The sequence below is a fragment of the Hydractinia symbiolongicarpus genome, chromosome 2, assembly GCF_029227915.1.
Source record: "Hydractinia symbiolongicarpus strain clone_291-10 chromosome 2, HSymV2.1, whole genome shotgun sequence".
Classification (NCBI taxonomy): domain Eukaryota; kingdom Metazoa; phylum Cnidaria; class Hydrozoa; order Anthoathecata; family Hydractiniidae; genus Hydractinia; species Hydractinia symbiolongicarpus.
In genome coordinates, this window is record NC_079876.1 from 28,754,729 (window position 1) to 28,776,046 (window position 21,318).

The 21,318-nt window shown below is 32.4% G+C and overlaps 2 protein-coding genes across 2 annotated transcripts; both read left to right on the top strand.

Moving 5' to 3' along the window:
- The first annotated feature begins 714 nt into the window (after window positions 1–714).
- Window positions 715–19,964, top strand: LOC130630530 (ribosome production factor 1-like). Its single transcript, XM_057444056.1, has 7 exons — window positions 715–1,013; window positions 12,667–12,840; window positions 13,894–14,047; window positions 14,414–14,496; window positions 14,885–15,063; window positions 16,665–16,791; window positions 19,696–19,964. The coding sequence occupies exons 1-7, from the start codon at window positions 810–812 to the stop codon at window positions 19,735–19,737; spliced, it is 963 nt and encodes a 320-aa protein (XP_057300039.1). The 5' UTR covers window positions 715–809; the 3' UTR covers window positions 19,738–19,964.
- Window positions 1,020–11,313, top strand: LOC130630531 (uncharacterized). Its single transcript, XM_057444058.1, has one exon. The coding sequence runs from the start codon at window positions 5,280–5,282 to the stop codon at window positions 6,057–6,059; it is 780 nt and encodes a 259-aa protein (XP_057300041.1). The 5' UTR covers window positions 1,020–5,279; the 3' UTR covers window positions 6,060–11,313.
- Window positions 19,965–21,318: the final 1,354 nt, after the last annotated feature.

Sequence of the window (21,318 nt, forward strand, 5' to 3'; positions counted from 1 at the left end):
GGGTACGAAGTTTACATCTGTGACGGACCAACCTGAAATCCCAGGGTCGATTTTTTCTCAAAAAATGCTCCGAAAGAAAAAACGACGGTTTTAAAGAATTTCCTACGCCTTCGGGCGCGGAAATTCAATTATAAAGTGAAGAAGCCCGGAGAGAAAACTGGAGTGTGTTTATTTTCTTTTGGATATTCGCATATGTGGCTTAGAGCAGTTTGTAAAAACTTGTGACGCGGGTAAACATAAGAAGGGTGTGATATGCTTTTTACTTTTTTCTTAAACTCATTAAACTTACTTCAATACTGTCTTGATTAACTATTCATGCCTAATTTTAAAGGGTTAGATGTATCTACGGAATGTGAAATAAAATGCAAAAGTCTTGTAAATAAATGGCACGAGCCAAACTAATGCTCGTCCTAAGCCGCCTGTTGCTAGGGACTCTAGGCAAGGGACCATGGCACAAGGTTGCTAAAATAAAACATAATACTTCGTTGCACGAAATTGTCAGGGCTTTAAATTCGTTTTTCTCGCTACGCCAGCTATCTGTACAGGTATATTTGCTGGTCTGCACAATAGGCTTGCAGTAAACGGTGTTGTATAAAGACCGGTAAATGATATTTTACGTTATATCATCTTGATTTATCCAGGTTCTGGCCTAGTACAGAAAAACTTAACAAGTCTTAGAGACAAGGTTGATTTTACCGCGTAAAAAGTGACTACTGCGCGCGACGACAAATTTTTATCCCCAGGGGGGGTGGCAATCTGGCAATCTTATCGGCTCATCATTCACGCGAGCGGAGTAAACAAAATACAAGATGGCGGATAAGAAGAAGCATGGAAAACACTCTAAAAATGAAGAAGAATCCATAAAACTACCTAAAAAAACAGATTTGTCAGATGTTAAAAATAAGATACTCAGAAGTGAGTTATACAGAAAAGAAAAACAGTTAAAGAACAAGGAAAAAAGAAAAAGAAGGGAGAAAAGAAAAAGGGAAAAAGATGATGGAGAGGAAGAAAAGGTGTTTGTTAATTTTTTCTTTTATTTCTAGCTATAGCTAATCACCTGTGAACATGTAAGGTGTGTATTAAGACATGAAGATATCAATGTCATGTTTAATAAAAAATACATTATATACTTAGCTAAACATTTATCAGTCAGGGAAAACAGCAAATTAGGATATCATAAACTATTCGCCAAATTAGGAGAGGAATGCCTAACTTAACTTAGCTATGCTATCCTAATTAAGCTATGAAGATTTTTTGAAAGCAAAAAAATCACCACTAACGCGATATCCGCATCTTTATTTCACTCTCTTTGTGCAGCCAAATTTCAAACCTTTGATATTTGAAAAAAACGTCGCATTTGTACTACGGAACTAAAAGATATTGATAAAAATCGGCAAAATATTTTGCGCATAGCATTAGCTTATAAAGACCTAACTAGAAGATTCTTTCTGGCCAAACATCGCCTTTCCAAAGAGGGTACAGATAACCCGCAAACGCCGCCCATATACAGGGCGAGTTCGGGCGACATTTCAAATTAAATTGACTGTTGTCCGCTTTCCCAAGCACGTCTGAACTCGCCTAGAACATTCCCGAAATACAACACCTTGTAACATAAACATGGCGGACAACAGTTAAAGAAGCGTTTGAAGAGAAAGGAGTGAATAAAGTTTATATATAAGTATCTATCAAGTAAATCTTATTAATCAAGTAAATCATAAAAAAACAGTTCTTTTAAGAGCTTCGCTACCACATAGTTCATTTTAATTTTTATACTTTTTTAAATAATTCTTTGAGAGCCATTTGTGGTGAATCTTTTTTTTGGGTATTGTTCGGGACTATGTGGTTTTTGGGGCAAATACCTGAAGTTTTCTTAAAACGCCAAACTCGGCCAAAAAGGCCTGCACTTTTTACGGCTTATTGGCACCCTCGTACGATATGAGGCTGTTTGATAGCCTGTTAGGCGGTTTGATATCCTAATTAGGTCATTTTCGCAGAAATTTAAATAAATGTGAATATTTCATCGACTCGTCATTAGTTTTTATTAAAATTTTGATGAGTTAGACTGCAGCATTGGTAAGAATCCAAACAACAAGTAATATGGACGCGAATGTGTATATTTTTTGGCAAACGTTAAAAATATGATTTTATATCCTAATTAGGCTATCAGAATGGCTTTATTAGGAGATGATAGCCTAATTAGGTTACAGTCAGTCTGAATCTAATCTACCGCGTACACGCTAATTTCACACCTTTGCGTGGAGGACGGCAGTCGTTTGTCTTTTGTTATAATTAAATCCCCTAAGGGTTTTGGGAGTTTATATTTGGGTGTTAAAAAACAATGCGCTCGCGAAGAAATATTGGAGCAATTATATTTCTTGTAATAGTGAGATGCATTGTGTAAATGTATTGATAAGCTATTCCCTATTAGCATGAAGTAATTAAGTAATAAAAATCTTTCACGAAGTTTTATAATACATTGTGTGAGAATGTATTGTTGATTTAATTACTTAAAAAGATTCCAGCGCGTTTAATTTAAGAAACATACAAGAAGCATTGTTTATAACTATTAAATGCAGCTTTTCGTTTATAAACTTTTAAAATGCGACCTAAAAGAGCATTTCTATCGCCGCTTTTCATTTTTAAACTTTTAAAATGCGATCTTAAAAAAACATTTCAATCACCATTTTTCGTTCTTAAACTTTTAAAATGTGATCTAAAAAAACATTTCTATCTCCGTTTTTCGTTTATAAACTTTTTAAATGCGATTTAAAAACATTTCTATCGCCGCTTTTCGATTTTAAACTTTTAAAATGCGACCAAAAAACGCTTAATTACCTCAATTAAAAATTTCAAAAGAGTTTGCGCAAAATAGATTGCTAAAATTGATCTTGCAACCAATTGTGAATAAACAATCGATCGCGTGGGGTCATTGTTTATCAGCGAGGCAATTATTTTCTTAAAGAAACAATAGCTATCGCAATGTTATTGTTCTGTGTAACTATTCATGCAATTTTCACGTCCGTAGTAGATTACATTCGGACTGTACTGTACAACAGCCTATTTAGGGGATTTATTTCTCTTAATTAGGCTATCAACATGGTTTTTGTTGCCTATTGCTGTTCTGTTGCATAGCCGCAATGATTTTATTACCGTATTTTCCAGTATATAATCCGCACATAGTATAACTCGCATTTCAGCTTTTTTAAGGAGTTAATAGTTTTTTACTAACCAGCACCTTTGCATAACGTGTATTGTGTTAAGGAAAAAATTCAGCGTAGTTTTACTTTCCTAATCATTTTATAAGCATATGCGTGTGTTCTCTGCTGTGTCATTTTTTTTATGCTGGAGACAAGTGGGGGATGTTTAAACTTGTGAAGCCCAAACACGAGAACCGAGTGTCTGTGCTAGCGACTCTCTCAGTCTTAACATTCTTGTCTCTGATTGCCAAAATAATGATGAATTAAAATTAATTTGAGCAATTCGATCTTCTGCTAATGCCGACAGTACTGAATCAGACAATGCTGTTTCCTTTTTATTTGTAGACATTAGTTTTAGCCAATAATAACTCTTGCTCCCTTCCTACCATTAAATACTTTAAATGTAAAGTAAAATTCCTGTTTTTTTATGTGAATTATCTCCTTAACATGTCCCTTTTTTAAAAACATTTTTATATATTATAAAGCATGGTTAAATTCCCTACGAGAATATAAGAAAATAAATTCGTGAAAACAAACTTGAATGGAGAAAAAGAATTCCAAACAAAAAACACCCTCCTTTGGTAAAGCTTTGGTAACACCCCCCCCCCATCAATTTTTTTCCATACATCGTTGAATTGCTTTTATTCAGCTCTACAATATCTTACTACATTTTTTTAAAAAAATTATTCATTAATAATGTTTTTTGTCTAAAATACTACATAAATCCACAAATTTAACTCGTTTGATGAATCATTCAGCGATAACTCGATAATTATTCAAATTTCAAAATAAAAAAAAACAAGAATTTGCAGCCAGACATGTGACTGTTTCAAAAAAATTGTTTCGCTAGTTTTCAATGATATGGAGGAGAGTTACCAACACAAACAGGCAATGTATCAACCAAATTTCTCGTTTCGAGAAAAAAGGCTTAAACATTTCTTTGCATTGGAATTTTAACCCTTTTAATAATTAATGAGTTGAAATATTTTCAGTATAAAATAAAAGTAAGTTGAAAGGTTGTATTGATAAATGTGAATCATGGCTTCTAAACGTGCACATAAAAACGATGATAATAGAAAAAAAAATATAAAAGCGACTGAAATACACTATCATTTTTCAATGATGCATTACAATGACATTAAAAATGACAAATTTTGACGCAAATACACTATGATTAAAAACATAAAACCTAAGCATGTTTTTCTTTGTAACATGGACTCTGAGGAAGAAATAGCAGCTGCTGTTGTTGTGTATATGTTATCAAAAAAAAATATTTAAACGTAGAAAAAAAAGCAAAGAAATGTATGGGGTGAAGCGGTGGTTGAATAGGCAAACTGAACTTGGCATCTACAATACTCTTAATGAACTGCGCATTGAAAAAATTGCAGAGTATACGCGATTTTTAAGAATGCCGCCAAATATTTTTTATGAGCTCCTTAATCTCATGAAAGTTGACATTGAGAAAAAAACAGCACATTTACGCAACCCAATTCCTGCTAAAAGGCTGGCTTCTCCAAATCTCAATAAAATTTTCAGTCGCTTCTTACGTCTTTATTTTCGGGTGAATTATCTTGTTCAAATTTTTGTTTTCAACTATGTTTATGCCTAATGTGCGAAAGCAATGGATTCGATTTAAAACAATTAAAAAAAAATGTAATTGAAAAATTAAAAGTTGAACATGTTTAACTTTTAATTTTTAAGGATCATTGGAAAAGAGAGTGTCAAAAATAACATTTTTTCCTGTGTACACTGTCATTTTACAATGATTATTGGAAAATGATCATTGAAAAATGACAGTGTATTTTAGCCTTTAAAGGAAAAGTATAACAGTATAACTTAACAGTATTTAAAAAAATGCTGAATAATTTATAGCTTGCTAATAACAGTGTGCATTGTGAATTATTTTTATAATAATTTAAAGTCTTTAATTTTAATACACCAATTCAACATAGCGTGAGACCGCGTTAATAAAAAGACTACGACGAATTTGGGGTAAACAAAACTAATCGAAATTAGTCTTAGTTGTACAAGAAGGAAGAAGGAAAGAAAGTTGTTTTGAGTAGTTAGTATTGTTAGATAAGTATGGAGTTTGAAATGATAGAGAAGATGAAGGTAGACAAGTTAAAGAGGTATTTGAGATTGAGAGGTCTGAAGGTTAGCGGGAGAAAATGCGAATTAGTAGCTAGGGTGTTTGCAGCTAGCGAAAATAATGTTCCAGTCATCAAAACAGCAGAGGAGGTAGAGATAGCTTTACATAAAGATTACCAGGCTAAGGTTACAGTCAGTGAATCTGGTGTTGTACTTCCTGATCCAAAGTATCTTCCTTCTGGATGGCTCTGTGAGAATGATGGCATAAAGTTTTGGCCATGCATACTGTATGCTGATATATTTAATTACCTAATGTTTAACCCCAGTGAGCTTGGTAGTTCAGATTTGAAGGATTACAAAAGTTCAAAAGCTTATAGCTATTTTAGTAATGCTTATCTTGGCCCAATATTGTACCATGAAGTTGAACCAACCTCTAGTTGTTGTTTTTTAAAGGCTGATTGTCGACCATCACAGCGTATAAATGACCCTCCACATAACCTTTGGATTTTTGTGACAAAAAGTAATGGCAAAATTAAGTCTGCACATTGTGACTGCATGGCTGGTATGTCAGAGACCTGCAATCACATAGCAGCATTGTTATTTCGTCTTGAAGCAGCGGTTAGGCTTGGACTGACCAATATGTGTGAGTGGCTCCCTAACCGTACAGAGGTAAAACCGGTCAAGATCAAAGATGTTACATTTAAACGTGATGATTTTGGAAAGAGAGGTAAAAAAATCAAAGGGTCTCTCAAGTACATCAAAGAAAGACTATAATTCCTTTGATGTGTCATTTAAACCTTTGAAGCTTTGCGATGTAGCTGCTGCACTTGAAAAGGTTGTTCCAGACAGCACTCTTTCAACGGCTGTTCCAAAACCGGAAATAGATTTCATGCGTGAGATTGTCACTGGCAAGTTACCGAACCCCAATGCCCTTGTTAAGCATCAATGATGTCGTTTTAATGTCTAATTCTATTGAAAATTTTCATAGCAGTGTTGCAGTACACTTTTCACCATCAAATATTGAGCAAATTGAAATTATTACTCGAGGTCAATGCTGTAATGAAAACTGGTATGCCTTTCGCAAAGGTGTCATAACTGCATCCAGAGCTCATAAAGTGAAAACCAGTCGAAAAGTTTGTGAAAGGTGGATGTACCATAAATTTTTGGCAGTTGTTTCAAAAGATTTCCGGGTTTTCTGTTCCTTAGTCCAAATATTCTAGCATTAAAGTATGGACGCTCAATGGAAGTTAATGCAGTGAATAAATTTTATGAGTATTATTCTGAAGGTCATAAGAATGTTGAAGTCATTGAATGTGGGTTATTTTTAGACAGGGTTTTTCCAGTCATAGGTGCTAGTCCAGACAGACTTATCCTAAAATGCATCTACCTTATTTAAAATATGTTAAAGGGAAGTTAGTTCTGAACAAAAATCATCAGTATTTTACCCAGTGTCAAATGCAGATGGGAGTTACTGGTTTAAACTTTTGCAACTTTTTCGTTTGGACTCAGTATGGTTTTTTCGTAGAGAAAGTTCAGTTTGATCCTGAGTTTTGGAACGATCTTAAAAAAAAATTGTCTTCCTTCTATGTGCATTATCTTAAACACACGTTCTCACAATAAATGGTATATATGGAATAAAAACAATAAAAAGGCTATTTTTATAGTCACACATTTATAAAAAATATTATTTGGTTGAGACTGTTCCGGTAAGAAGGTAAGTAAACAAGTTTTGTTATGCATAAGTTGAGGAAAGTAAGGTAAAACTTAAAAAACAAAATTAAAAAAATTTAAATCACAAAACATTTTGTGTTTGCCAATAATGTTTTTTATAGATATGTGGCTTTAAAAAAAGCCGTTTTTTTCTTCACCAAGATTATTTTGCTTGTATGAGGCATGGCTTTAAATTGCACAGAGCAGCACAGGTTCGAACAATATGATCTGCATGTTGAAGCATGGTGGTTGGTAACACATACTTGAGAATGTGAAACATTTTCATGCGATTAATTGCTTGTTCAATATGAATCCACAAATTTACAACATCTTTAGTACGTTTACATTCTTCAGTGGTCATTTGTGCCTTTATTCTAGCACCTGGTGGAATACTTAAACTACAAAATCTTAAAAGTAGATCTTCTTTTATTTGGAACCATCTGTCTTCCATTATTTCATCATGTCTTTCCAGCGCATCAAAAAACCCACTATCCTCACAAATGTACTTGTCAGACGTTCGACCACCATAACAATCTGACAGAAAAGTGATGAAACCAGCAGGAAAAATTCCAATTAAAAATTTAATTGTATTATGGCTTTTGTAATCTGACCAGGTTTGTGCTTGAAGCTGTAAAGATTTTTGTCTTTCGATAAAAACTTCTGTGCAGTCAATAATGCAGCGCAGCTTGTAATGTCCCATTTTCTTGTAAATATTTGGCAAATGATCCCTAATAGCCTCTCGAGGAAGCCAGTTTAACAAGCAAGTGCTCACTACAAACCCTGTCACTTGGACGTGGACTCCACGCAGATTTATCATCTTTTATTTTTTAACTCTCTGTACCCATTCCAAACGATTAGCTAAATAACGATTGGTATTGGGAAAACAAAACAGGCGATATGGTGGTGGTTGACAGGAGGCACAAGTTCCTTTAGTTTGAGGCTGACTATTATGCTCTGTGCAAATACTTTTCCTCCACTTTTCCAATTTCCTCGTGTTATTCATACACCCAACAACAGCACAATTCGCAGGACCCATCTTAATAAGACTAGAAAGTCAAACAACTTCTGTCACTACTTTACTCACAACACAAGGTGACTGCCAGAGCGGTTTTTTTTACCCCAAACTCGTCCCAGTCTTTTTATTAACGCGGTCTTGTGCTATGTTGAATTGGTGTATACAGAGTGTGGGTGTTTAAAAGAAAGTTAAATTTGTGACTCATATTCGGGCCAAGATCAAAGATAATGTTACAAAGAAATACATTTTTCCTGTTTTATCCCACCAAAATAACGGTTATATAAGGCGACTCCAACTTAATTAGATGTTCTACAGGCGAAGTTGATAGTAACTTACGGTCAGTCGGTCAGTCGGTCGGCAAAATAAAATAATTTTATCGAGAATGTATGGTCAGAACTACAAAAAGAATAATAAAAAATAACAACAGAGGAGGGTGTTTCGACAACCTTTTTTTTCTATTTATTTTCGCTTAACTCACATAGTTATATATTTTTTAGTTGCCAAGGAAAAATAATAATTTGTCTCGCTAAAAAATGTAACTAGTTCTCAAGATGAAAAGATAAAAATACTTGCATGCTCAAAAACTTGTTTTTAAAAGTTATGCAGCAAAAATTTTTCCTGTGTTGTTTTGAAAGGTGTAAAGAATATTCTTGTATTGTTATGAAGAAAGTTATACAGCATGTTATACTTGTTTTCTTTCAAAATTTATACAGCAAGTTATTCTTCCCCACTTAAAATATTAAAACAAACAATTTTAGTATTATTTTAGAGTTTTTTGCCCAGTTTTATAGGAAAGTCTAAATTTAAGTGCAAATTCTTTTTTGGGCTATGGTTGTTTAGTTGAGAAATTTTAAAATCTCTTGCAGCGTTAAAATCAATTTTAAAGAAGTTCATAACAGAGGAGGGTGTTATGACAAGTGTATTCTATCTTGTTTTAATTATTTTTCGTAAATGGTATCGACTAAAGTCTTGCTGTATTACAGTTTAGCTAGCGTAATTTTAAACATATATATTAATCCTAATAAAGGAGGGTGTTATGGCAATAATCTGTCTTGTTTTTCACTTGTGCTATAACTATTTTAGTGAAAGTAAAGTTTTTAGTGAAATTGTTGTTATAAATCACATAAAAATTACAAAATTACCGCATTGTGAATTTTAGTTATGTCGAAACAAATTACCACAAGCAAAGAATCAACTTCCAGTGGCCTTACTAATGGTGGTCCTAATTCATCTTGTTCAATATGATTGTAGATTGACATTCAACCAACAAACATTGTTGATTATCTTCTATGCTCATTATATTTTCATGGGATGACATGAGAAAATGTTTGTTTTTGTCGTTTATTTTTCTTTAAAACTTTTTTGCTTATTATTATTATTTTTTGTTTTTGTGAAAATTAGGGTCGGTCGGGCCCATAGAACAACTAATTAAATTGGAGTTGCCTACTATATTTTTTTTAAAACTTACTGGAAACTTAGCATAGAAGTTACATGCATGAAAAAAATTTAACTCTAAGGGTCTACCGTATCTTTAATTACTACAGATAGTCTGTAATAGCCATGTACGAAACGTTCTTTTCTAATGTTTGTATAATTTTTATTCATTTATATCTCAGCAATCAAAGTGTGCATAATATAATGAATGGCTGCAATGAGGAGGAGATAGTTGCATGTTTATTTCATATTTATTCTTGATATTTTCAGTGGCCACCTGTTGCTTGAAGGTAGTGAAGATAAAAAAGAAAATTATCATTTATACTGTAATTTCAACATTTTTCAATATTTTTAACAGGAATTAGTAATTAAGTCCTGGACACTAGGTTGTGAAATACGTGTCAATTAAACCTAAAAATGACACCTGCTATATTCCTTTATACCAGAAGCAAATCATTTCAGTGTGCTTAATGTGATTTTTAAAGATATAAATAGAATTGAATTACATGCAACACAAAAAAAATATGATCTTTTGAATTGTGCTTCAGAGAGAGCTCGTATTATTAGCACTGACAGGCAATAGAAAGTTAAAGCAATTTCACTGTGTGAAAAAAAGTAAATCACGTAGTTAAAGTAAGATTACGTTATTATATAGGATCCCACATACAGTTATATTAATGTACGCATTTTTCCCGTTTGTACTATTTTCTTCATTGAATGTTTAACCTTTAAATTTCACAATAACTGAAAGTTGTACCACCTGACATTCCGACCAGGGGAATAAAGCGGTCAGGTTTTCCATATTTCTATTCCAAATAATATGTACGCATTGCTAAAGTTTGAATGCGCATCCCTTATAAAAGGTCTAAAATTTCTGATCACAGAAAATGTCAAAATTTGATTGACTTTTTAACCTTATACCTCCCTTTATTTACTGCATTTTTGGTTAGATTTTCTGCAATGGTATTCTTTTTTTTTTTCGACCAAATTTTGAGGCTGTTAACTGTTCCTCTTTTTGAAGAAACCATTAATTCGAAGCTCATTGTTTTTGTGTGCTTTCTACTATTTGTGTTAATTTGCTCCAAAGTAATAAATAAGGATAAGGTAAATTGTTCAATATTTAATTTTTTAGTTTTGTTTCTACTAAGATTTTTGATTTTTGTATTATCAATTGCAGCAAATTCTCCTTCTATATTTACCTTTTTGTGGCTCAATACAGCATCTGGACAAACCAGTACCCTTAGTCTCTGCAAGCTAACCTTAAGCAGCTATATAAAATGGTAAAAAGATGAAGAATCATTTACTTATAATCTGGTAGTAAGTATACCTATTAACAAGAGTTTCAATTTCCAATCGATGTTTTCGTTTCTTGTGAGAAATATTTTTTTAGCTTGCACGTTTAGCATTTGTTGTTATAACTACACACTGATTTATCTATACTTTGCTCTTATTGGTTTTGCCTAAAATCTATGAGGAGGCATACAAATATTGTGTGTCCTTGCAGCGGACATTTCCACGCTTAGTGGTTGGAACATTGGTTTAGTTGTCTGTTTATAATAATATTTAGATCTAAATTTGGTTTTAATTTTGTATGTGCTGAAATAACCATCAAACTTATGTTGTTGTACTTTTAACCTCCTTTTTAAGTTCAATCAACATTGTTTCTATGGTTTTGGTGTCTCTCGACCAATGACATTGTTGAATTGCTGCTATTTTGAGTTTGTGGGCCCATTTCTGGTTTAAGTGGACATTGGCTGCTTGATTGCACAGCCGTGCAGCGTAGTGCTTTGCGATCAAAGTGGACTTTGACATTAGGTCATTAATCCACTTAGCTTTTTAATGTGTGAAGTTGTGAAGTTAATAAATAAATAGTGTTTATGTGTGTGTAGAAAACAAAAAGACAATAAGTTTTACTATTTGGTTAATTTTTTTTCACAAATTCACTGACTCCTTGACTCGAACTTCCTCTGTCAAGAGTAAGTCATAAGTGAATGTGGCCTATAAGGGTCACCCCAACCCCCCCCCCCCCCCCCCCCCTTCCCCTTTAGATGGATGTGCATATTTTACATGACTAGCTCATTTTTGAGCTGTGAAAATCCAAATAGGGTTTGCACTCGGCGAAGCAAAACCCTGCAACATCCAATAGCCCACACAGTTTGCCATCTCCCCAATTTCCCTCACATGACTTATGTTAACCCAGGGCTATGGTAACATTCATTCACCAGTCTCTTGCACAAAGTGCGAGAGTTATAGCCACTAAGTTGTGGCACCTTCCCTCTAACAGATTCCTGCAACAACAACTTAAGCAAACTTTTTTGCAGTCTTGGAGAAGCCGTTTGTACCCAGATCTTTTGGGTAGTAATTTCAACAAAAATGACCCGTCTTTTGCTATTATTTTGAGACTTCGTCAGCAATGCAATCGAACAAATTTTCAAAATTTTCGATCCTATGGCTGAAGGAATTAGTATCAGTTTACTTTTGCCTGCATCACAGAAGTATCATGTGAGAAATTTTGATTATTCATTATTCATGCCTCATATACTCGGGTTAAGAAATGCGATATATAAAGCCAATAGAACCTGTGACTTGAATCAAACCAGCACCCATTGGCACCTATCAAGCAGGGTTGTGATATTCAGCATCTTTTATCAAAATACAGTGAAAAACAGAGTGTAGTGAATGTACTTCAGAAGGCTTCTTAATATGTTTTTGGGGGTAATTTACCTCAACTTTTTCTTTTCTAAAAGGAAAATAAGGAAAATATAAAATTTTATAACTTCCTTGAAAAATTTGAAGAAGCCTTTAAAAATTTGAAGGAGCCTTAAAACTAGTCCACACTAGGCGGTTAAGTATATCCTGTTGAATATAAGGAGTGTTAGAAAAACACACTTTAATGTCACGCGGAGTTAATAAAAACAAAGTTTTGCTAAAATTTTATTTTAGGCAACCATTGCTACAACAATTGATGACATATGTAACTTTCTTAAGCCAGCTTTGTTTTTGTGTTGCAGGATTTACTGTTAGCTTTTGTTTGTTGGTACATAATTTCTTATTGCATAAAAAATAAGACATGTCTATTTACATAATAGTGAATGTAACATTATTATATAAGGTTGCAAGGAAAAGATCTGTATATTCTATTATAGTAAACATTCAAGATATTAACGAGCTTAATTTTCAGCATTACTTTTCATTGTTTTTACCGCTGTTTTTTAATTTCAGGAACCACCGCAGCAGAAAACTTTGGATAACATGAGAGTCAAAGATGAAACTATGGTAGATTTAGACGACGAAGAAATAATGCAAGATGCTGCTACTGATGAATTTGCATCATATTTTGAGGGAAAAACTGTGCCCAAAGTGCTCTTTACTACATGTAACAGACCACGAAGTCACGTAAGTTTAGTTCAAGATAAAACTCAGTGGTGTACTGCAGTAGCAAAAAATTAGAAAGGGGAATATAGTTAGAATATATGTAATTTTAAATAGACCGTATTTATGAATTTTGTATTACCACTTAACATCTTCTTTATTTAGTTGGTTATATCTTAGTACAATAATTACAAAGGATTAAAAACTTTTATAAAAACTCCAGTCTTTGAAAGACACTCAAAAAAACTTTTTAATTTAGATTCGTTGTTCAAACTTTGTTTTCCTAATTTTGTTTAGTCCATGTATAAAATGCATTCGCTCAAAAACAGAACATCATTGTTATAACACTTTTTTCTTTGTGATAAATACCTTCAGTGAGAAATATTAGCAACAACACAGGTGTAAGTGCTGGACACACCTTGTTTGATTGTGTACATGATTGCAATAGGGTAAAGAACCCTCAGGGCAAATGTGTTTTTTTAATGTTAAAACAAATTGATAAATCAAGCATTATCGAATAGCTTCATGAATATTTTAAGTCACTCAAGCATAAACTAGTATTCACATATTCTGAATCAGTTTTGTGGAAAATAATTTTATCACGTCTTTGATCTTTTTTAGTGGTTTTACATTTCTGTAAAATAAAGAATGTTGAAAAACCCATGAACAATGCGTAAATGGAGGAGGGTTCGAAAATAGTCGTATTTATTACTTTAAAAAACAGGAGACTAAGTTTTTCTATGAGTACACAGATTGTCCATAATGTTGTGTTGTCAGAAGTTTTGGCTTAAAGCGATGAATCAAAATGTTGGGAAAGTGTCAGGAATTTAATGTTAAAATTGTTGCAACTAATTTTATTTCTTTAACATTGACATTATTTTTAAAAAATTAGCGTAACTATCAAAGAGCTTGTATGAAAATGTTAAGAATACTACTGTTAAGAATAGACTTTTTTCCTAAAATAAATGGAAAATAGGAAAAGTTTCTTCGGAATCTTAGTCAAAAATTTTTAGGAAAATATCAGAAACGTTAGGAAAATCAGATGGAGTCACTCTGGTATATGTTTATTATTTACAGGAAACAATGTTATTCATCGAAGATCTGTTGCAAGTAGTGCCCAATTCAGAGTATAGGAATAGAAAAGGTATTGATCTGAAGAAAATTATACCCGATGCTGTCACGCGCGGTTTCACAGCCATCGTAGTTGTGAATGAAGACCAAAAAAAAGCTAGTATCTTTTCAAATTAGACGTATTTATATAACATGAAGCAGCTCCCCTGAATTTGTTGGTGGATTCTTCGTGTAGTATTTTGATTTGTTGATGCTCTTCACAAGTCATAAATAATCCTAATAATCGAATAATTTTGTTGTATTTAAGGTTCTTTCAAGGAAAATTTGTTGATATTTTTGAAATGCTCCAGTGAAATACCATACAGGATAATTTAGCTATTAATAAATAAATCCGATGAATCGTCATAGATGTTTTGTAATATTGTCATAGCAAAGTGTTGGCTAGTTTATGATCTACTTTATATATATCTACTATATATATCTACTTTGTAATGTATATTATTTTCACCTTTACTGAAAAATGTAGACGGGTTAGTAATATCTCACTTACCCGATGGACCAACTGCTCATTTCAAACTGACTTCTATACGTCGAAGCAAAGATATAAAGGTATGAAATGTGATTCTATATCCTAACATTTTTGTGTCACCGTTACTTGTTGAACACAACACATATATCTGTAACAAATTGTCATATATTGAACATTTCTAAAAAATGGCATTAAAAAAAGGAATTGTCAATTGCGTCCTTGTACCTCGCTTTGCGAAGTATTTAAAAAGACATTTTAAAAGGCGTTGCACTTTTATGCTTATTTGAGTACACCAATTTGTGTAATTATTCTAGAAAGTAAACAAACGCTTTTACTTATTTTGTCAAAATATTTTTGACTGAAACGCTCACTTCTGAAAAAAACAACGAAATCATCTATAATGCACGCCAAATGTTAGTCTGTAAAAAATGTAAGAAAAACTTTGGAATTTTTGTTGTTGTTTTTTAGAACCATGGTCGTGTTACTAGTCACAAACCAGAATTAATACTCAACAATTTTAATACGCGTCTTGGACACTCTGTGGGTCGTTTGCTAGCTGCTGTTTTTCCCTATGATCCACAGTTTCAAGGGAGAAGAGCTGTGACCTTCCATAATCAAAGAGATTTTATATTCTTTCGACATCATAGGTATGTATATTAAGTCTTGTTGTCGTTGTTGTTGTTGTTGTTTATTGTCGTTGTTGTTGTTAGTGTTGTCGTCGTTGTTGTCGTTGTTGTTGTTGTCGTTCTTTGTATTTGTTGTTGATGTTGTTTGTATTTGTTGTTTGTGTTGCTGTTGTTGTTTGTGTTCGTGTTGTTGTTGTTTTTGTTTGTTTGTGTTGTTGATGTTGTTGTTGTTGTTTTTGTTGTTATTGTTAATGATAATTTTTCGTTTTACATTAAATTTTTAAATACTTTGTATTTTTATGCACATAATAAAGGAAACACGTGATTTTAGAATAACAATAGAAAATGCTTAAATCAGCATGCGCAACGCAAAAAAAAACGCTGTCATATATGGTCGAAACGTGTGCCGACGCAAAAAAATTTTCAGTGTGGATTTCGCATAATATAAACGATAAAATGTTAAAAAAAATTGTTTATTGTTTATTATTTATTTGTTTATTGTTTTTATAAAGTAAGCAGAAGCTTTTCACGCTACGTCTGTCTTCATTATACAGTCCGAAAATATTAATATGAATTTTTAACATTTATTTTGAAATTATGGCGCTTTTTATTACCTAAATTTTAAACGATGTTTTCAATCAAATGAAATAACAGGTAAAATCTAAGAATACGACTTTCTTTTACCTTAGAAGTCATTGAAGTCCTATTTCAGCAAATTTTCAGGGCGTTGGTCCAAAAAATCCACCTCACTAAACGAAAAACCAACTTATCCAGAATCCCACTTAACGCTAGTTTGTTGTATTATTTTTATCAGAGATTACAAGGGCGATAGGAATTGGGAAAAGGTAAATTATTTTGAAGAATGATCTGGTCGGTCTGAGATAGAAAGGAAACAACCAAGTTCTGTTATATCTTTATAAAAATGGGATCGTAGAGCTCCGCTTAGTTTATTTATTTTATTGACTTTCTAGTTACCGTAAGTTCTAGCGTTTATTTATCTTTTTAGGATTTAAGAGGGCGTTTAATAGAGGAACGAATTAAAGAGTTGAAGGTGTTTATATGAAAACGAAATATTGTCATTCTAAGCATTATGTTGCGTAAACATTCCAATACTAAACTCAATAAATGGTTTATTTCCAGCTGATAAAATAGCTGACTGGCGATAAAGATTGGTCATTAGAAGGGGGCGGGGGGTGTTCCTAAGTTAGTTGATATTTTTAGCGAAGCTTTTATTAAAGGATTACGTTGAAACGAAGGAGCGTTACGAAGAAATAAGCATTAAAGAGTTACGGTAGTCCTGTGAAAGTAAATAACAAACCAAAAAAAATTAAGTTACTTTGTACCAAACCCAGGCTCAGGGGAGGACAATTAGAAAGTTTTTAGGTATAAAAATAAATCTAAAAAAATTTTGATGCAAAAAAATTATACAAAAAAACTCTTGTTTTATGTTTTTCAGTGAGTAATGATGTTATTTCGTAAACACGGTATGAACTGTACACAATAATTATTAACATATGTCAACTATTTAATTTTAAATCATCATAGAAGATTATAACCAACATCTTAACAGTTGGCTTACGATAGCTTTCGTCACATTTATAACCTTTTGTTCTCTTGTTTAGGTATATATTTAAGAATTCCAAGAAAACAGGGCTGCAAGAGCTCGGTCCGCGTTTCACATTGAAGATGCGTTCATTGCAAAAGGGAACTTTCAATTCGAAATTTGGTGAATATGAATGGATACATAAGGTGGGCGAAAGTTTTATCTTCTTTCAGTTGATCTACGTAAACATTTGTGTAAAACCTGATTTACATTTATGAATAAAAAACTGTATTATAAAACCGGACTACAAAACAAAGCGAACGAATTCCATGTAGTACCAGATGCCAGCGTTGATATTCTTTTGTTTTATGCTTTTTTTCTTAAGTTGAAGCCAGGCTTAGTTTATTGTAAACGGCGATTTTTAAAACGCAAAATGCGAAAGTTCTTTTGCTTCACTTAAATTATTGTCTGCAGTATAGTTTTTTTTAATTTGCGAAAATAAGGCATAAGAAATTTAAGGTAGAAGGTTCTACTCCGCATAAAATCAATAATCTTATAGGTAAAAAAAGTTGGTTAAATTTTTTAGTGGGAAAATATTTTAGTCACTGATTAACATATGATCACTTTTTACTAACAGATTTTTTAAAATATTTAAAAAGAATTTTTGTCATGTATAAAACATTGATAATAAAATCATAAATGCAAAGTAATTTGAGAAATTCTCATTTTTTATATAACAAGTGTATCTAAAAATGCTAATCTGAAAATAACCAACCTCTCTATCCTCTTATTTTTTGAGGCTTGGTCACTGAAACATAATTTGATCACTGAAACATAATTTGGTCACTGAAACATAATTTGATCACTGAAACATAATTTGGTCACTGAAACATAATTTGATCACTCAAACATAATTTGGTCACTGAAACATAATTTGATCACTGAAACATAATTTGGTCACTGAAACATAATTTGATCACTAAAACATAATTTGATCACTGAAACATAATTTAGTCACTGAAACATAATTTGATCACTGAAACATAATTTGGTCACTGAAACAAAATTTGATCACTGAAACATAATTTGATCACTGAAACATAATTTGATCACTGAAACATAATTTGGTCACTGAAACAAAATTTGATCACTGAAACAAAATTTGATCACTGAAACATAATTTGATCACTGAAACATACTTTGATCACTGAAACATAATTTGGTCACTGAAACAAAATTTGGTCACTGAAACATAATTTGATCACTGAAACATAATTTGGTCACTGAAACAAAATTTGATCACTGAAACAAAATTTGATCACTGAAACATACTTTGGTCACTGAAACATAATTTGGTCACTGAAACATAATTTGGTCACTGAAACATAATTTGGTCACTGAAACATACTTTGGTCACTGAAACATAATTTGATCACTGAAACATAATTTGATCACTGAAACATAATTTGGTCACTGAAACATAATTTGGTCACTGAAACATACTTTGGTCACTGAAACATAATTTGGTCACTGAAACATAATTTGGTCACTGAAACAAAATTTGATCACTGAAACAAAATTTGATCACTGAAACATAATTTGATCACTGAAACATAATTTGGTCACTGAAACATAATTTGGTCACTGAAACATAATTTGATCACTGAAACATAATTTGATCACTGAAACATAATTTGATCACTGAAACAAAATTTGATCACTGAAACATAATTTGATCACTGAAACATAATTTGATCACTGAAACATAATTTGGTCACTGAAACAAAATTTGATCACTGAAACATAATTTGATCACTGAAACATACTTTGATCACTGAAACAATTTGGTCACTGAAACAAAATTTGGTCACTGAAACATAATTTGATCACTGAAACATAATTTGGTCACTGAAACAAAATTTGATCACTGAAACAAAATTTGATCACTGAAACATACTTTGGTCACTGAAACATAATTTGGTCACTGAAACATAATTTGGTCACTGAAACATAATTTGGTCACTGAAACATACTTTGGTCACTGAAACATAATTTGATCACTGAAACATAATTTGGTCACTGAAACATAATTTGATCACTGAAACATAATTTGGTCACTGAAACATACTTTGGTCACTGAAACATAATTTGGTCACTGAAACATAATTTAGTCACTGAAACATAATTTGGTCACTGAAACAAAATTTGGTCACTGAAACATAATTTGATCACTGAAACATAATTTGGTCACTGAAACATAATTTGATCACTGAAACATAATTTGGTCACTGAAACATACTTTGGTCACTGAAACATAATTTGGTCACTGAAACATAATTTAGTCACTGAAACATAATTTGGTCACTGAAACATACTTTGGTCACTAAAACATAATTTGATCACTGAAACATAATTTGATCACTGAAACATAATTTGGTCACTGAAACATAATTTGATCACTGAAACATAATTTGGTCACTGAAACATAATTTGATCACTGAAACATAATTTGATCACTGAAACAAAATTTGATCACTGAAACATAATTTGATCACTGAAACATAATTTGATCACTGAAACATAATTTGGTCACTGAAACAAAATTTGATCACTGAAACAAAATTTGGTCACTGAAACATAATTTGGTCACTGAAACATAATTTGGTCACTGAAACATACTTTGATCACTGAAACAATTTGGTCACTGAAACAAAATTTGGTCACTGAAACATAATTTGATCACTGAAACATAATTTGGTCACTGAAACAAAATTTGATCACTGAAACAAAATTTGGTCACTGAAACATAATTTGGTCACTGAAACATAATTTGGTCACTGAAACAAAATTTGGTCACTGAAACATAATTTGGTCACTTTTTACCGCCATGTATATATATGATCGATTTTTTGTGTTTTTTATTACTACGGACTAAAGTTTCTGGTACCTAATAATGCCTCGAGATTGCAATTTAGTGCATTTCAAGCAAAAAACTTTTCAGGTCGTAAATGACCAAAGAATATTTTGCAAAACAGTTTGGGTTGTGACATTAGACTATGGGTGACGTCACAATTTTGTGTTTTTATTTTTACCTTTTATTACTTTTATAGAGAAAAGAAATGGATACAAGTCGACGAAAATTCCATTTGTGAAGCGTACTTTAATGGCTATTAAATCTTACTTTTGTCACTGATTTTTAACGTATGAAAACGGATTTCTCCGTGGAAACCAGTCTCTCAGAGGAAAAGGTTTTGATAAATGGTTGGCTCTGACGCTGAAAATTGATTGAAAATTGAACGTAGTTATAAGAACAAAAAACTGAAAGATTGTAGTTTTATATTAAAAACTTTATATTAAAAATTAGACTGCTTGTTTTGAATTTTTGCTTCTCCTTATAGTGTAAAAATTTGCTTTGAAAGTCATGTAATGTATGTGACGAAGAAATGCATTTACTCCAACCTTATCACCAGATTATTTCCCTTTTCAAAAGAGAAAAAGGCACTGGGGTGAAGGTTGAATTTACTCATCCAAATATTTAAACTTGATGTCTTCATTGCTACATTTTGTTTCTTACTATCAAACTCGTTCCAGGGTGAAGAACAAGGTAACGAGGTTGCTTTGGTATAATTTGTAAGCACACTTGCAGTTAATTTTTTACGACATCAATCTTGCCTTATTGGCGTTGATTTGTTTGCTGCCTGGCGAGTTTTTCACGTCCTTCCTTTTTAAGTCGCGTAGAAATACCGTTGCTGGTCTTTGTTGACGCGTATTTACGTTGTTATTACGTCATTTGTCGTCGATTTATAAGATGATTTAGTGCTTTGAGTACAATGATTAAATTTGCTTAAATGTCAACCAGTTGAAGAATGCAAAATGAGAGAACGGCTATAAAAATAGATTTAAAAGCTTGTGCTTATCTTCTACTGTTTTTTTGTTGTTATTTTTTTTAATTTTGTGAAATATAATGTTAGCCAATATCGTCCGAAGGGCATCTTTTTAACACCTGGACAACGCGAATTGACCTTTGCAGAAAGTTGTGCATATAAAGTTTTGCAACTGCAATGATTTGCAATAATTAGTTATCTTGAAGGCACAATCTGACGAAGTAGTTTTTCCTTATTTTTTCCAATATAAAGAAAAAACCGTCTAACGATCAATGTAGTCAACAAAGTCAATTCTTTTGCACGCGCGGAGCGTTTAAAAAGTCCTCGTCGCATTCTTTAGAGCGCCTGCGCACTGGAATAATCCACGTCGTTGCCCACGAGGCCCCTCCAAAGTTCGTGAGAATAATGTTGACAATGTTAATAATAATAATAATAATGCTGACCTCAACAACAATTAGTACATTTTAAGACTTTGGACTTATAACCTAAGTCTTAAGACCACTCTGAACATTGACAAGTTCAAAACGTGTAAATCTAATATAAAATTAGCTCACACAACTACTTGTGGTGGCGAACTTCAAAATTAACTGTATTGTCTCAACATATTTTGACCAAGATTGAAGGTTTTATCAAAACAGCAAAAGTCAAATCCTTTCCTCGATTTGACCAATTTTAAAATCGGACAATAGGGAGACTATGCTTTCCTGTTAAACATCTTAACACGTACCTATCTATGCGAAACTTATCACTTTGTTTTTTTTATCTATTGATCTTTTTTCGTACCAACTGGCATATCGCAGAGCGATATATTTTTTGCTCTCAAAGCGCAATTTCATGCGTATTGCAGAT

Bases quoted from the DNA above. Each gene is read 5' to 3' on its own strand.
- LOC130630531 (XM_057444058.1), top strand. From the start codon at position 5,280: ATGGAGTTTGAAATGATAGAGAAGATGAAGGTAGACAAGTTAAAGAGG.
- LOC130630530 (XM_057444056.1), top strand. From the start codon at position 810: ATGGCGGATAAGAAGAAGCATGGAAAACACTCTAAAAATGAAGAAGAA. The intron at 14,497-14,884 runs GTATGAAATGTG...GTTGTTTTTTAG, and splicing joins GTCGAAGCAAAGATATAAAG to AACCATGGTCGTGTTACTAG. The intron at 15,064-16,664 runs GTATGTATATTA...TCTCTTGTTTAG, and splicing joins ATATTCTTTCGACATCATAG to GTATATATTTAAGAATTCCA.